This window comes from Zosterops lateralis, assembly GCF_965231275.1.
Source record: "Zosterops lateralis genome assembly, chromosome: 3".
NCBI classification, from domain to species: domain Eukaryota; kingdom Metazoa; phylum Chordata; class Aves; order Passeriformes; family Zosteropidae; genus Zosterops; species Zosterops lateralis.
The window spans coordinates 10,677,848-10,696,145 of record NC_139764.1 but is presented as its reverse complement, the minus strand read 5'-3'; the positions used below and the strand labels follow the sequence as shown (position 1 = coordinate 10,696,145).

Here is an 18,298-nt window from a genome sequence, read left to right as displayed (position 1 = left end):
TTCTTTTTTGGTCCACAGTGAAATGTTTCCAAGTTAAGATGAAAAGGAATACTAAAATGAGTTAGTCTTCTTATGTGACTTGAAAACCATTATAGCTGGAGGGATTTGTTGAGGAATTTCAAAGAAAATATGTCTTTAATTAATAGTTAATAAAATTAATTAATATCTTCATGGAGCTGTACCAAAATATAGAATATTGATTGTTTGTACCCACTTCCAGTTAAATTTTTTAAGGAATTTTTAAGTAGTAGTCATATTTCCAAGAAGAGAGATTTTCTAGTCTGAATGATGGATTACAAGGCTGTATTATTTAAGGTATATGTTATCTGATAAATGCTCCTCCAAAATACAGTATAATTGTTATCTTTTGGGTTCTTGGCTGTGTGCAATAAGTTTCTTTTATGTGTAAAGTAGAAAACCATCCATACTGTGTGCACATGTATGTGTGAGGGAGGTATAAATGATGGCTAATCATCATACGTGGTTTCCTTCCTCTGGTTTTATGTGGCACTATTTTGGTAGCAAACTAGATCAGGATGCTTATAATACATAAAGGTGTGGAGTTTTTAAATGTAGCTCACACCAGACCTTAATTAATTGTCAGTCTCTTGATGATCTTTACCAGATAGCCAGCTTGACCTGTCCTGTATATGCTCTAGTGATACTGGTTTGTGTTCCTTGTGCTTAAAATTTCAAGTTTGGTCATAAGCTTCCTCATCTGGTTACACTTCAAAGTCAGATTTGTATCACGTGTCAAGCACAGTAAGGAACTTTGTGTTTGCAATTTTTGATCAGCTTAGAAGGGCACTGCCAGAAATCTCGCTGCATCTTGCAAAAAGGCTTGTTGTGAAGAGAGTGAGGTTAAAAAAAAAAATCCAGGGGATTAAAAATGTGAAGTGTTGGAAAGGGTATGAAATGAAGCCTAGAAAAGGGGTACCTGGTATCACCATGAACCTGCATTAGGTTCACATTTAACACAGATGAGCTGTTTTGCCATGACACCTTTGCTTCAGTCAGTGCAAGAGGACACAGTTTGTGCTCTTGGTTTCTGCACAGGGATAAAACAGAAGGCAATTTTCTGCACAGCTGAACTGAGGAGAAAGTCTGCATCTGAACTTGATCCTGACAGGGCTTGCATAAGGTGCTGGAGTCTGTGCTTGTTCATTCACCTGCACTCCTCCCCACAGTCACATAGGCCAGCACAGGAGGAGTACAGGAGCAGTAGCTGCTGTGGAAAACATTAAAGCAGAAAATACTCCCCACTGCTGTTAGTAGACAGTGTAGGAAAGGACTGGAAGTCTGAATAGCTTTTCTTCTGGAAATGAAAAGAAGTGCTGTTTTCACTTCCAGCATAATGAGTTAGTACAGGATAATTACCTCTTAAGTTAAATATTTCTGATATAAAGCAAGCAGTGTGTACCAATATGTCAAATGCCCTGTAGAAAAGCCAGAATGGTGCACTAGGCAGCTCAGATTTTAGAATAAAATCACAGATGCTCCTATTAAGCTGGAGCCTTAATACAGCTGAGGGTTTACTTGTAGTGTTGATTGCCCTTTCTTTTCTCAATCGCATAACAGATGGCAGCTGATCTGTTGTGAAAGCAAGGCAAGGCAGCTCATCCCTTGTCAAAAACCGCTACAAACACCTCAGTTTTTAGATGAGCACTGCCCAGTTTTGCACTCCCCTGGCTAAAGGAACGAGGCTATGCTTTCCCCCAGTGCCTGGAGTGCAGCAGTGCCATGTCAAGGAAGGTGAAATGGAGGCAAATCCCAAGGACTGGCTGCACTTCACCTTGCTGTGCTCAGTGTCAGCCTGTGCTTGGGGGTGTTGTGTTCATTTTGGGGAAGTTCCATCCATTTTGTGTGAAAATGAAGCAAAAGCATCTGCCTGTAATGATGATGGGGAAACTTAACTACAGTTTCCTCTTTTCACCTCCCATCCTCCTTGCATGGCCATATATAGTAGCAGCTATTGCCACTCAGGCAATGCAAATGCAAGGCTTAGGGTTTATCAGTTTTGAAAAAAATAGATGGGAAAACTGGATATCTATATAAAAAGGGTTTTTAGGAATAATAATAATCTCTGTTGCTGGAGGAGTAAATGATCCCTTCCACTCCGTTCTTGGAGGAGTAAATTACCCCTTCCACTCCATTGCAAAATACAAATAAAGCCTGACAAAGTCCATCAGTGCTCTAAAAGAAGCTGGAGTTGAATTGTTAAGGCTTTTTGTGCCTTAAGGGTAGAATAATACAGATGAAGAAAAGCAGTTGCATTTTGCATTTTGACTCTCCCTTGAAAGACTTGTGCTCTTGCTGCTGCAGGCCCTGCTTTAGTGGAGCAGCATTTCCCAGTTTTGCTTCCTTGTGTGTGGTGTGGAGGTGGCAGATGGAACTGGGGATGTTGCAATGAGCTGGGCTGTCCCTTCCCTTGTTTCAGCCCAGCCTTGTTTGTCCCAGCATTCCTGTTCCCTGGCCCATCAGAGCAGCAGTGATGGTGTTTGTAGCAGTGTCCATCATTTGGGAATGCCTGTGGGACATTGGGGAAAGGGCCAGGAGACAGGGAGAAGCCTCCTTGCTATCCCTCACCAGGGCTGAATTCCCAAATGGAATTGCTGGAGCCAGCCCACTCCCCTCCAGCTGCTGTGGGGCAGGAATCTGGGCTAAGAAGTGGACACTTGCAAATTGAGTTTTAATAAAAGATGTTAGGTTATTTGCATAACCTTGTTTGTTTGTTTGTTTGTTTGTTTGCTTGTACCACCCTTTAAGGTCCAATATTTTCAAACCCTAAATGTGTGACCTTTTAAGTCCTCAGTTAAACAAGCTTTTCCGTTGTACTCCCTTTGTTTTCCTACAGTCAATTGCTTCAGCAGACATGGATTTGAATCAGCTGGAAGCTTTCCTCACTGCCCAAACCAAGAAACAAGGTGGCATCACGCCAGATCAGGCTGCAGTCATTGCAAAATTCTGGAAGAACCACCGGACTCAAATCCACGAGAGCCTGATCAGTCAGAGCCGCTGGGATCACGTCCTGAAAAACATGAACTGGAGAGTGGACCTGAAGTCACAGCTGAGGCACATTGATCAGATAAACACTCCTGTTGCAATAGTTGAAATGGAACTGGGAAAAAATGGGCAGGTAAGCTTCCTTTTGCAAAATACCTAAACCTGGTGTAGGTACATATGCACTGAGGCATATTAGCTATTGCTGAATTCACTGTGTCCAAAGCAAGCCAGTTGATTCATCACCACTGGGCCTTTAATGGACCTGAAATTTGGCTCCATCTTTGCATACAAAGAAACATTCTGGGTGCTGAATGCAATTTTTGCTTGGGTTTGGGTTTTTTTTCATAGTTTCATATATGTATTGACAGCTCTCTTGATGTTAAGCTTGAAAAATCAGAGGATGTAGAAATCAAACACGATCTTACAATTCCATTTGTATACCACACACTGCAAATTCAATTAGTCTTTTTTTCCTTTTAATTCAACACTAAAATTAGTTCAAGTATGCAAAGTAGGAGCTGGAAAAGAGTAAAGTTCACAAATTACATTTTAGAACAAATGAGGGGAAAGACTCCTTTTTATTTTATTTTACATAACACCCATTCTTATGTTAGAACTACATCCTTATTACCTGTCACATTATGCAATCTGGTCTTATCTGTCTGAAAGATATCTCTGTATATATAGCTCTATCAGTGCTGAATGCTACCTTCCTTTTTTTATCTTTATAGTCCATAGGAATGTACAGATAAAGGCACAGCTTCCCACCTTCACATTTACTGTTGTTTTCTAACAGGAAATGTTTTTCAATTTGGTATCTTTTCTCTCTGCAATGTTCTAATAAATTTTAAGACCTCATTTCTTGGCAGTAGCTACTGCAAATCATGCCATGAGCTGATTTGGGCATTTTGATGTTAATAGTTAACATTCAGCAAGGCTCCTTGTATTTCATAGTATTTTTATAGCAAGAGGACCTGAATTAGGAATACCTCAATCCATACATCTGTGCACACACCTGGAATGTATGTGTGCATAGGAATGATTGAATTCCAGCTGTGTGGCTAAGCCACAGGATGAATATACATGTGACCTGGGATCCTACAGAGACAGAAGGTATTGTTGGAGTCATTCTGTTGGTTCACCTTTCTTTGCAGCCAGTGGAAGCTGATCTTCCCTGATCCTTCCACTCCTGGATCTCTGCAGTGACCAACACAATCGTGGTGTGTGGCTTCAGTTTTTTTCCTGACCTCACAGAAGTGGAATTTTCTGCTCAGGATCTTGAGATTGAAAATGATTGTGTTCTATAAGCAGCAAATGGAAAAAGGTTGCTTTGTACAAAAAGGTTACAGGGAGCAGATTGTAATGAGTACATTGAGTACATTAGTGAGCAAATGGGAGAAATACCTACATCCATTAAAAAATGCATCCTTTACTCAGAATTGCTGTTGTGTTTCATAAAGGGATTATGTAGTTAGTGATTCCTGTTTTGAAGCTGTTTTTTCCCCCAGTAATGGATTTTTACAGTAACATCAAGCAGCAAGGACATTTATATTTCTTTCACCCTCTGCAGAGAGAGTCAGGGGATGTGAACATGGAGGAGGAACACACATTTCTGAGACACTGTAATGTCTCTTACTGAAGAGCCCCACAACAAAATCCAAATGAATTATTTTAGCAATGCCCCTTCATGCTGCAAAGGGAAATGGTTGTGTAAATGCATTTTTGGAACTTCCATCAGACACAATTTTGCCTCCTTCCCTAAGGATACCAGTGAGCTGTGGCAAGCCTGACACTTGGTGTGAGTTAAACTGATACTTTCCAAAACAACCATGGAGTAATTAACATTGTCACCACTTGAGTCAGTGTGCGTTTATTCTGAGGAGCTCTGGTTTCACATAGCCTTTAGCTGTGGATTCAGTTCATTCCCTGCTGTAAATCTTTGGGTTGAGGCACTGTGCATCAGGCTGCATGCTCCTGTGATGGGATGAGTATTGGGATTTTTGGCAAAATTGGTCACAGAGGCTCCTACTGGAGGTTGAATGAGTTGTTGCACACTGGATCCAGCCCACTGACTTGAAACTGTCATGTTTTACAGTCTTTATAAGTATTTTTACTTTATTGTTAGCGCATGTCTTCTAAATACCAAGCTTTGTAGCACATCAAATACATATATACTGGTACCTTTCTTAAGTTTAGCAGAGAACATATTTTCTAAGAAGTTGTCAGCCATAGATGGGATTTGATGAATAATGAAGATGTGGCTTTGAAGAAGAAAGCTGGCTGATGATTCAGGAGTAAATTATTCACAGCAGACTGTTTTCATTTGGACACATGATAACAGGGGAATATACAAGTGCATTGATACGTGATGAATCCACATGAATATTTCATGCTTCAACAGAAGCAAAGAAATGCTCTGTAGAAAATGAACTTTTCCAGAAGTCACTCTGATTCTTCTCAGTGTTTCTGGCTTGGGTTTAGATCTCTGCCCAGCAGAAGGCCAGGCTGCTTGGTGGAGCATCTGCTCCTTCTGCTTCAATAAATAACTTGGCTTCCTGCTTGCCTTCTCTGAATTTTAGTCAGTCAGCTCTTTCATGAGGGGAGGACTCTGTGTGTGAGACCTGACATGGTTGGGAATGGAGATTTGAAAGTGACTTCTTCATAAATGCCACTACACTGACTTTCTGTGAATTTTGTCAAATTTTGTAAATGTTTTCTGACTGGAGAGAGATGTTTCTGGGCTTGAGAATCCATCACAACTTGCATGCATTAATTCTTGCTAGCCTTGCCATTACTGATCAGAGAAAAAAAATGAACCCTTTCCCCTAAGTGCTCTTTGAGGAACATTTGAAAATACCATGCTCTGAACTTGGAAAAATATGATTCAGGATCTGTAAACTGCAGTTTGAACTCTTCTTTCAGTAATGATTTTACAGCAACATTAAAAGTTTCCTTTATGCTGGTGTTGTAGTCTTTATAGATCCTGGCAGATCTATATTAAGATTAAAGGCAGATGAACATGCTAGCCATCAGCTTTGAAAGCCCATTTTCTTTAACAATATGACTAAAAATAAAATGATAAAGCAGTTGCACTTTAGCCTGCATTTACCTTCATCTTGTGATATTTAGTGCTCATCACTGCTGGTTCATTTTTTCCATTTGAATAGCCCATCTTTTCTTTGACACAATGGTTTTATCCTCTTGGGTTTTTTATCTACCTCGCTGCCTTTCTTTTAAAACATCTAGAGCTACCTGTCCCCTTCTTTATGTCTTTTTTTTTAATCTTGTTCTCCCTCTCTGAGCATGTCTGTTGGCCACCCTGGCTTGGCACTAAGATTATATTTAAACTTCTTTTCTGGACTTTGTGGTGTTATTTTCCTCCTGAGATGTGCCTCTCCCCTGGGGCTCTGTTCTTCCTGTGGGCCGACTTGCCAATAAGTTTGTCTTTATATAAATATTTAGTATTATATATTTTGCAGTTTAATGTCTGAGACTGATCAAATATTACAGATTAGCTGAGAAGTTGTTCTTGGCTTTTTTTGCTTTAACTTATTTACAGAATGGGTATTTCCACATACATTTCTTTTCAGTGTTTAAGATACCAGTAATCCATGTAATATCCCTTCTGTTGGAGCTTTGGTGCATTGTAAAGCATATTTTATGATCAAAGAGTATTTTCTGCCCTGATTTAACATGAAGCTGGGATTCTCCTGCAGGATTCTTCCCAGAAAGACCTGAGATAATCGCATCAGGATTATGGATTAAAGGGTTTTTTTCCCAAAATATTGTATCTCTCTTCTCTTTCCTTTTCTAAAACCATCTACCTGACAGAGTTAATGATAGACAGTAAGTAAATACCACAATGTAGCAAATACCAGAAGCTCCATACAAGGTAAGAAATTAGGATAATTTCTTTCAAAGTTAAAGGGCAAACAGCCTTTCATTCCATATACTTTCTCTGCTCCGAAATCACCAGGGTTATGTATCTTCACAAAAAACAAGTGTTTTTCTTTAAAGAACAGGCAAGCATTATGAATGGGCTTTTGAGTGAAAGTCTAATATTCCATACTTATGACTATATTTTGATTGTCACTTTAAACTCTCCCCAGGAAGCTAAAATACTTTCTGATAAAAGGACTTGCTGGGTGAAATGCACCTTTGCCAGTGCAGCAGCACACTTGATGCTGAAAAAGTAGGAACTGTCAGCTTTAAAAAAAACCAGGCAGTTTACCTACTGTCTGCTAGAGGCTGGGTCCAGACCCTGGTAATTCAGAAAAAACACTACAAATAATAGTAATTCAGGTAATAATTCTCTTAGTTTGTGTGTGGAAAGAATTCTTAAGGAATATAGACAGTTGTCATGTGCTATATGTAAGAGATAAAATGCTACCAGTATTTTGAAGGTCTGGAGCTTGATATTTCGTCAAGTTTTAGTTGCAATGACTATAAAGATTTAATTAATGCCTTAGGAAGGAGTGAAGTAGGTCTCAAAGTAAAACTTCTGGGAGATTATTTTTTTTCTGACTTGTTAATTATATCTACACGAATTTAGGCTGAAATTTCTATCATCTATGCCACAAACAAATTACATTTATTTTCAGCATTCACACATAACCATGCTTTCACCATGCAATAAAAAAATCTTAGAATTTCCCTTCTATAAAACTCATTCTCTTGCTGGGAATACAGACTAAACTCTGCTGAGGATGTAGTGGTGTTTTGTGCATCTTTCTAAGTCATTTTCCTCTTGGCTTTTGTCAGCTGCAGTTATCCCCAGCCAGAGCTGTTGCTGCTGCAGAGAGGTCAGACCCAGAGAACATCAGGAATAAACTCATGCCATGGGGAGGAAGGATTATGGCCGCTCCTGCTTTTTCCTCTCTGTGACTCCAGGTCAGGCTGCTTCAGAGATCTGGCTGAAAATAGCCCCAGATAATGGATCTCCAGTCTTTTTTATGTAAGGATCTGTTTGAAAAGGCAGACTGCTTTTTTGTAGGATATCAATGTGGGCAAAGCAATGCATGGGAAGATGAAAAGCAGCTCCATGTACCCAAACCAAAATAACACCAACCTGGCCTGCAAAGAGGAAGGAAAAGCAACCACCAAACCATTTTTCCTTTCCAGTCATAATCTGTCTTAATCTGTAGCTATTAACATCATCAGAAACGATGTTCCAGTCAAAAATGGGAAAGCACAGGCATTTAGAAGCCAAATTAATCAACTTAACCCCAATGGGCTTAGTATTTTCATGTGATTAAAATGATAGAATGTGGTAAGTCCAAGTCAGTTAGAAAAAAAATCACCTTTGTGGCCAAATAATAATTTGAGCTTTTGTTCACCTTGGAAATTTATGAGCTGGAGGGAACAGTTACATAAGGGCAGTACAGTGCGAAAGCAAATAAAAAATGGAGAGGGCAGCAGGTCACTCAGCACAGAGGAAACGAACACAGTTGACTGACTCAGCTCAGTTATTTACTTAATCCTCTCTATGGCACTCTTTGTAGTCCTTTACTTCCACAATTTTTGTCACCTTCTTGGAGCAGAGAGAAACTTGGGGAACAAGAAGAGAATTTTGTTTTTTGTGGTTCTTGGGACGTAGAAGTGTATTAAGTATGTTAAGGAGATAAAAGCATTAAATGGAGGTATTAAATAACTGTCCAACTCAAACTTTTCCACTGGGTATATTTGACAGTATTTTTTACCTCATGTATACATTCCTGTACAAAGCAAGGATATTCTGTAATCAGTAGTGCTGACAAGTTTCCATGCTGGTTTATTTGTGCCCTGTGGATGTGCAAGTGCACACATATTCATTTATTCCCTGTCTTTACTCTGGAACTGGGTTTGCTGAAGTAATTAAATAGAATAAGTTAACTGAGATATAAGTGGTTTTGATTGTAGCTGAGCTCAGGGTATTACAGGGGAAATTCTGCATTAATTGAAGGTGAGCTGCATGAAGGCAGCAATGATGCCTATTTACTGCCTTTCATCTCCCTAAATTCACATTCAGTCCTGGACCTTTGAAATTTTTACCTTCTCAGGTCTTGCACATTATGACAGAGGACTTGCAATCTGTTATATATGATATCAATGATATCAGCAAATATTTTGCAATCTGACATCAATCTGACATTCACACACAACAATAAAATGTGGGATGGCTTTGATGAAATGTGCTCCAGAGCATCTCTTGCAGCCCTGAGAAACAGATTGCAACAAGGCTGGGACAGGGGCAGCTGGGGTCAGCAGACCTGGCTGTTGAAAATTGTCCCAGGAAAAGTGTTCAACCACATACCTGTTCTTGGAGTTGGCTCTACAGAGTCAGAGACCCTAAATTGTATCTCCCCTGTCACCAAAGGAATTGTTCTGTTTGAGGCAGGCTGGCAGAGCAGTTTCTGTGTGACACTTGCACTAATGGTGTGTAAATCATCACAGGATGTCCCACTGTGTGCAATTCCCCACCAGCATGGACTTGGGGCTGTGGGGAGTGTCTGCAAACATGCAAATTCAAGCCCTGCATTTGCACAGAATTAAATTTGCCACATGCAGACTGGCACCATTTGGCTGCACGACCTTGCATCAGATCCAGTCTATAACTGAGGCAAAATTTAATTGAAGGACCAACATTTATAATCTCCACCAGCATCTTTTTAACAGAAGTCAAAAATTTTGCATGATTCTCAAAAAGCATTTTAAAAAGGAGAAAATTCTTTGCTGCAGACCCTGTGTACAGCAAATCAAAGCCTCTTTGCATCTTAGTTCTGGTGGTGTTGTCCATCAGTTCTTCAGAGGACTTGGATGTCAACATTGGCAAGGAAATCTTGTTCTTTTTTTTTTTTTTTTCTAGGAAAGAAAGAAGTTGTTATAAACATAAGTGCCCACTGCATTGGCTGGCAAAGCATCTTGTTTTTACAGGCCTATCCTGGCCAAATACATTTAAAATTGTTGTTTTGCCAGTTGGCCAGCCTTGCCCCTCTTGACGCTGTGCCACATTGCTGCTGAGCAGTGCTTTTGAGATCCTTTTGCCATGATCTCTTTTGAGATCTCTGAGCATTGGCATTCGGGGTGTAAGTAAGAACAGGTTCTTAATTTATTTTAATTAGGAAGAGCTACTGCAGGAAAAAGCGTTAGAAGATACAAAAGGAGACAGCTGGTACATAACTGGGGAGAAACACTTGTAGAGCATTACACACTTTTTGCTGCTCAATCCTTTGGATTCTCTTTATTCTATTTTAAATATATGTGTGCATGTATATATATTTATATGCTTTTCATAGAAAATGGTTCCCAGTTTGTGCTGTGCAAGAATTGATGCAGCAGAAGAAACAACACAGTCCACAGTGGCAAAGCAAAATCCCTTCAGCTCATGGCTGGTTCTCAGTGTAATTTCTCATTGAGCAGATGTTTCCATTCTAGTTTCTGCAAACTAGAGCTTTTCATCCTTGTAGAGGTTCTACTCATCCTGGTTAAAAATTAAAAAAGATAATTTATTTTTTTCTTCCTATCACTCTGTTTACCAAACTTTTGATGGAGTGATTCCACAGGCAGCTGGGTTCTGGTGGTGTGCAGAGCTGTCCTTGGGAGTTGATAGCTGAGCATTAATGCCGGGGTGCTGTGAGCTCCCCGCACGGAAATGCAGTTTATCACCATGTGAAGTGCTTGCAATACTAGCACCTTGTTTGGATAAAAGCAGGCTCTCACTCCTGCTGCACTTTTCTCTCGCTGTTACAAACCACCAGCAGTGCTGCCTAGGGACTTCTAGAGGCCAGTAGAGAAGTTTTGGGAGAGGCTCATTCCCTTTCCCAAGGAAGTGGATGAAGACTTTAGGAAACAAACCTTTTTTATTTTTGCAGGTTCACTTAATTTACTTATCATATTAAATGGACTTGTCTGCTCCTTGCTATGCTGGCTTCACCCTGTCAAAATATAGATGGAAAGAAAGGCAGTAAATGGAGCTGCCACAGAAGATCACATGTGGGTTTGAGAGGGTGGGTTTGGTGTCAGGTCTTTTCTTTGCTGCAAGGTGAACTTGAAAAGTTCCTGACATTTTCTGCTTGTCCTGAGCCTAGTTCTGCCCCCAGTTCATGGAGCTGAAAGTGGCTGAGTGAGTCCAAATGAAATTTTTTTGTTCCCTCCCTGCTCTTTTAGTTTTTTTTTTTCACCCACATTATTTTTAGTGTGGATTGATTTGTTGAAGGGACAGGTTGAGGGCAAAATTGAGCAAAATAAGTTGAGAGCCTTGCCATGAAAAAAAAAAGCTAATTTAAGCATACATGTTGAAAGAGCCACCATTTAAAATTCTAGCTAGTGATCTCTTGAACAGAAATGAAGCAGCTCTCCTTGAATGCTGAGGATAACTCCTCTGAAGTGCCAATTTTTCTTCCAAGAATGGAGGAGGAATAGAAAATGAGAGACACTGCTGTTAAATGAATTTTGAATTGTAGAGTTCATCTGGAGAAGGATGGGAAAGGTATCTGATACAGAAACGATCTAAAAGGGTATCTGGAGGAGGGAATCTGCACTGATTGCAAGAACAGGGGAATCTTTGTACTTGAACAGCATTGATATTCTTTGTTTCTAGAAAGTTTCTCAGCTCCATGGATTTGTAACAGCAGTAATGGGAAACACCATTGAAATACTGGTCCTATTGCTTGCCTGGTTATTTTGTCTGGTGTTAGTGGGAAATGTGATGAGCTGAGCCACAGCTTGGCTGAGTAGCCTGAAGTGATCCTGTAAGTCTGGGAGCAGCAACAGAGTCTCCTGACTTACAGTTTTAACAAATAAACTCATTTATTGTTCAGGGGTTTTGTTTTCATTCAATGGTTAGAAGAAGTTGGTTGATGTTGACAATTTCAGCCTCAGAGTAGTTTTCTCTGTTTCCTTGTGTGCATCTGGTCCAATTTTTTTTTTTTTTTTTTTTTTTTTTTTTTTTTTTTTTTTTTTTTTTTTCTTTTTGCTTGTTTTGAAAATCCTTACCAAGGCAGTGGAATGAAGCACGAGTTTCCCTGCTTTTCTCTGAAAGGAGAAGGTTGGGCGGAGATCACTGGCAAGTGCTTTTGGTTAAGCCATCATTGTCCTATATACTAGTTGAGGAAATGACTACTTTGGACATAATTCCTGGAGCAAATCCTCTTCATTTAAAAAGAGATTCTAACTTACAAAGGATACAAGACAATCCTTTGATTAAGAAACCTCTTGCAGCTGTAATTTTGCATAGACCTTGACACAAGGGGCTTTTTTTTCTGTTCTCCTTTCAAATTATCAGTTGCAAAACTCCACAGAGATAATCAGACATGCAAATCTTCAATATATTTTTAGTTCAACTCACTGATGTATATTCATTAATATGTTAATATGACAAGGAAAACATAATTTAAATTGCATATGCTTAATTTGGTTAATAAATGCTTGAAATACAGTCCCAATTTTAGAAGTAGCCATAGTTGATACCAATTTTCAGAGTGTTTTTTTCCCTTTTAAATCACAAGGAGAGTATAAAACCTCTTGTTTGTACAGAAGTGACTTTGTGGTGCTTTTTACCTTGACCATACACAACCAAAAGACCTCTGTGCTGGGAATCAGTGCTCCTTGTACACATTGTCACTTTCCTAATGATTGAATTGTAATAAATTGCATCAGTGGAGACCTAGTGAGGATTGTGGTGTTGTAATTTGAGTTCCCAGACTGCATGAGGTGGAGTCAGATAGGCAGATAGGAGATGAAAAGAGCAAAGTTTCCTCGTGTTCAAAGATGGCCAGGCTCCACCAATGCAAATCAGGGATGTGCTTGCCCTGTATTTCATTTGCAGTGGCCTAACTAAATGAGATACAAATTACTGCTGGAATTAGAATTAGACAGCTTCTGAATCTTGGTTGAACATGCAAAGCTGCTATAATATCCAGATTTTTTTTTTAACTCCTGAAGTGGTATTTGAATGCTTACAGGCAATGAACTTTTCAGTCAATTGATTCCATTTCTGTTGAATCACCCTCAAAAGTGAAGCTGTGCTTTAAGGACTATTAAAAATGTTCATTCCATTTAACCTGTAAATACACCACAGGACTTGAGAAAATGAGTTTGATAATTGCTTTTTTTTTTTTTTTTTTTTTTTTTGAAGACTTCAGCCTGGAAGGCAGCATCTTAAAAGGACTCAGCATTGAGGAGAGTCTCTAACATATCCAGTTACAGCCAGTTACACTGGCCTGACTTCCTTACTCTGAAGTAATGAGGTGTGACAGATCATGAGTGCAGTGCATCATGGTCAGGACCAATAACTCCTTTAAGAAAATTACATTTCTGCTCTAAGCAGTCGTTTGGAGTTATCTGCAGCTAATTGTAAAGCGCCTGCTTTTACAGAAATGGAGCTCTCATGTTTCCCAGTAAATATCACCGTGATGCTCCAAGACAGCTATGAAGTGCAACTGTCTGGGAGAAAGCTCAAGTCTGATCAGATTTAATTAGACTGGAACCTGTTCCTGCCTACAGATATTGTGATTATACACAAAGAGAACAAACACACCACTTGACAGAATTGGCTTTTGTGATAGCTACTGCTGTGAGAAACATGAAGAAGAGGTGTTGATTCACATGCTCCTTCTCCCTGAAGATTGAACAATGGGCTGTATCTGCATCCTGCTGGTCACCCAGAGCTCACCAGAGGAGAGATGGAGAAACCCAGGCTGCTTGAGGGAAATGATAAATCTCTCTGCCTTGGGCTATTCCCTCAAACAATATGGACTCCAAAGGAAAGCAAGCATTACTAGGTCAACTCTAGGAGCCTCAGGTTTGGCGAGATAGATTCCACTCTCTGTCTGAACTGCCTAGTGATTAATGTAGCTTGACAACTCCTCTCAAATGAGTGGTGTGGATAAAACCTCATCACTTTGTTCAGCTCAGGGCAGTGGAGGCAAGCTGCCTCAGCCTTTGTATTTTAGGAAGCAAAGGCAGACAAGAAATGCAGCACCTCCCATTACTCTGTGGGAAGTGTAGTTGAGTGAATGTCATTAAACTATCAGGCAAAGAAGTGCAGGCTGCTGGGTGAGAGACCTGTATTTGCATTAAATCAAAACTCTTGGCCTAAAAATTAATGCAAGTTATAAATGAAGCTATAAAGAAAACCTCTTTAAATGGGAGTTTCTTTTTTAAAGTCGTATTGAACAAGCAGTGAGTTTACTGAGCAGAAGAGTTTACAGGTTTAAGCACACCAAAGGCTTTGGTGTTATCCATGTTAACAGCATGGATAAGCTGTGATCCAGGAGCACTGAGATAGGTCATGGTCTGGGTGTGAGGTGTGACTGAACCACTTTCCTCTGCAAGCACGCCAAGTCAACCTGGGTGGATGCTGAGGGGGAAGAAAGACAACACCTGCAGCTGAGAGAGAGGGTTTGAAAGATGATGGACAAATGGATCACTTTCAAGGGCTTGAAGCTGCTCTCTGGGGAAGGAGGCAGTGAAGAAAAGAAGAGGCTTGTTTTTCCAGGCACAGGGCTTGGAGATCAAAAGGACTTGCTCACCTCTGAAGGAGACTGTTCTCCAGAGCTGCTGGAGGAGGGCTGAGTTTGAGGGACACCCCAGTGGCCTTTGGGTTGTCTGAGAGATGTTGGCTTGCTGTGATCCTCATGCAGAAGCTACCTGGTAAGGAAACTGTGTTCAGCAAATCTTTGTATTTTGTCCTAAACCATCCACTTTTGCTCTGAGCAGGCAGTCTGAGCAGGCAGTACTTTCTTTCAAAGAAAGTTCTTTCTTTCAAATGTTGCTGTTCTCTGGCATTGCTTTTTGGAACAGGATTTTGGAAGGGGCTGAGAGAGGTGGGATGCTGTGCTCCAAGCCTGGTCCTTCCTTCTGCCCCTTTGTTTGTATGACTGTGTAGAGCTCTCCACAAACTCCTCTGGCTCCCAGGAGAGGTTTCAGCTCCTGCCTTTCCCTCAGGGCAGCACACAGAGGTCCTGGCCAGAGGGCTGAGGATGGCCGGTGCTTTGATGTGCCAATAGGGAATGTGGGATTTGCTGCCAGCCAGGAATTTACACATGACTTCAAATACTCCTCCAGGTCAGCCTGGCTCATCATGTCCTAGGAAGCGACAGCAGTGTCCAATGCTGCCTTGGGAAGGCTGACCTGGAACAGAGACTGGACAGAGCCGGAGAATAAAGTAGGGATTTATTGAAAGGCCTCCAGGATCCACCTTGGGCAGGACAGGGCCTGACCAGGGCTACACCCAAGGTGGACACAAAATGGTCACAAAATGGCTGAATGGTCACAAGGTCTTACATTTTTATAAGTTTTGGTCCATTTGCATCTTGGGGTTGAATTGTCCAATTCCAGCTTCAGGTTGTGAGGTCCCATCCTTCTTGTTCCTCCCTTCAGCCACCCTTGTTTGTGCTTTTAGGGCTGAAAGTTGTCCTTGGTGTGCAGCAGAAAAAGGATTTGTTTTGTGTCCCTGCTCTGTGCAGAGCTGAGTGACACTGAATGTGAGCTCAGCACTGCACCCCTGGGCAGCACAGAATCTGAAATACCTGAAAGCTCAAACTTAAGGCATCACAACAGCCCTGTGTCCTCGCAGAGGGCAGGGCTGAGTTGTCACCAGGCGTCTCCTTTTGCTGCCTCACCGCATTCCCCATTTGGCAGCATTCCCTGCTTTTCCACACCCTCCTTCTTTCTGTGCCCTCTGCTCGCCTCTGGTTGTGTGTTTGTTTTCTCTCCCACACTGACTCTGTTTCATTCACTGCCCAGAATAATAAGAGGTTTGTTGAAAGGGTGCTGCTAAGTAATTTGTCTTCTTCATTCATTCTCTCTTTGTTTAATGTTTGCTTTCGCTGTGCTTTGAATGCAAAATTATTAATTTAATCGTAGTTTGTTTCAATAGTATTTATTATTGTGGAGGCTCCTACACAACCCCGCTTATTGCCATAAAAATCTCATAAATGAATACTTATAATCAGTTATGATGGTATTTTAATTCCTATTTCAAGGATACAATCTGAAGGCAGAGAACATAAACACACGGATTTCCATTAATTCTGGTGGCTGGTGTGAAAAACCCTCAACCCAAGTTCCCAGAGTGCAGAGCCTTTGTGGTATTGCCAGGAAACATTTCTGACAGTGCAGCCACAGCATTGATGGACATCAGTCCCACAAACCAGTCCCCAGGTGCCTCTGACTGAGCCTGGGGTGACTTATCACCTGGACAAATGTTGGCTTGGGCCTCCTGTGTGCACACAGGAACATTTCCCTGTGGGCAAAGAAGTTTATTTAATGGCTCCATGCATTATAATGGCAGAACACTCTGTAAGCCACTGGAGAAAATATTAGTGGGAGTTTTTTTCCCTGCTAGTTCTAGTTTCATTTCTTCCTCCTCTCCTCTTTTCCTTCATGTCTTTCTCTGCTGGTTCTGCTTTCATTTCTTGTTCCTCTTTTCTCTCCTACCTTTCTTTGCTTTCATTTCTTCTGCCTCTTTTCCCTCCTACCGTTGTCTGCTGGTTCTACTTTCATTTCTTCTGCCTCTCCTCTTTTCCCTCCTACCTTTCTCTGCTTTCATTTCTTCTGCCTCTTTTCTCTCCTACCTTCCCCTGCTGGTTATAGTTTCATTTCTTTTGCCTCTCCTCTTTTCTCTTCTGCCCCTCAGGCTGCTGTTCTCCCTCTTTCCTCCACCTTTTTGTTCCCCTGGCTTCCTCCTCACTCCTCACTTGTTTTGTATCAGCAGAGCTGCTGGATTTTTTTTCTTTATTGGAGTCATGCAACACAGCAAAGGACAACACAAAGTGTCCCAATTAAAGCTGCCCATGAGCACATGAAGGTGCAGAGGCTGTCCTGGGGAAGGTTTAGCTTTGCAGCATGTCTCCCTGTGCTGTTGCTTTACATTATCCTAGTCAGCTCCAGTGCTGTGTTATGGAAACAGTGGGTGGTTCTTGCTCTGTGGCACGGCTGATTTTTCTGGGAAGCTGTGAATAGATTGTATTCTTATGGTTGTGTGTGGTTTGGTGTTGGGGGGTTTTTAAAGCAGTGAAATTTTGAAATTTTGTGTGAAACTCCTTGTCTAAAATTCTGTGGGTTTAGTGAACAGAGCTTTAGAAACAAAGATGGAGTGCAGAAGAATTACTTGGCACATGCATCTTCTAATATATTTGTAGTAATGAGCTTCATGTGTTACATTTGTGTAGCTAAGCTGTAAAATTTTGTTCACAGTGATGATTATGCTAAGAACCAGCTTTGCTAGCTGAGGTGCACATGAACTCAAACAAGGCTTACTAGATTAGAATTGGGCAGAGGGCAGCTTGAAAGGAAGCAGCCTGTTTGCATTTCAAGTGAGCTGCAGTTGCAGTGAAGACATGCACACCACTGTCAGTGAGAATTGTCCCTCAGTCTGGAGCAGTGGAAGCTCAGGCTGGTGACAGGGCACGTGAGGACATCACTGCTCCTTCTTCCCGATGGCTTTTCCCCTTTGGAGCAGTGAATCATATGGCAATCCCAGCTTCAAACAGGATGCTGTCTGTCAAGGGCTTGAATGGATTTATGAGGAGAATCGATTGTGCACACGCCGGATGAAGTCTTCAGATGCCTCATTGAGCATCAGCAAACCAAAGGGTCATTATCCTTTCCCCTCTCCCCCCTCACCTCATCTGTCATCTGTTTGCAGCTTGCACTAATCTCCCTCTTTAGGCCTTTATTGTGACTTGGCCTTACTTGAAAAATAGATTTTTGGGAACAGTGTCGCTCCGATTTTTCAGCCTTCTGATGTTTTCATTCTTGGACTGGAGCTTTCTCACGAATTGTTAGAAAAACAAAGACTGATGTTTGGTAAATAACACATTAATGAACTTCTAAATTGACCACTGGGGTCAGAGAGGTGTTACTCTCATCTCCCAATCCCTGATCAAATTCCAAACCCTACTTAAACCCCAAACCAAAATAAACTTTCTCTTCTCACTTCTCAACTTAACAGGTGAATGTAATTCTTTTGTGTCCTCTAGCAACAGAACAGAGTATGAACAAATGTGTCCATTGCACATGGAAATGAGTATTTTTTTCTTTTCCTCTCCTCGGTGGTAAACATCCCTCACAGTGTGAGCATTGTTAATGCAAATGCCAGCATCCTTTTGATACTCAATGGTATTTTTGATGAAGGCAAGGGTTGGGTCAGCCAAGTGGATGGAACATGACTTCTTGTGCTGAAAACAAGGACATGGAGATCTCTTACACTTGAAATTATGGAGATGTGTTTTGTTCATGGTTTCACGCTCCTCTGTACAAGCAAACCTTTATCTCTCAGGCTTGTGTTTAGTCTTCAGACTTGGCTGGTACT

General features: G+C 41.0%; 1 protein-coding gene across 1 annotated transcript in view; it reads left to right on the top strand.

Moving 5' to 3' along the window:
- Positions 1–18,298, top strand: part of COMMD1 (copper metabolism domain containing 1) — a gene marked incomplete at its 5' end in the record, with an annotated part of 58,136 nt that overhangs the window by 14,764 nt on the left and 25,074 nt on the right. The window contains one exon of the mRNA XM_083858560.1: positions 2,855–3,136. Within this exon, the coding sequence (XP_083714686.1) occupies positions 2,855–3,136 (282 nt within the window). The remainder of the gene's footprint in view (positions 1–2,854; positions 3,137–18,298) is intronic.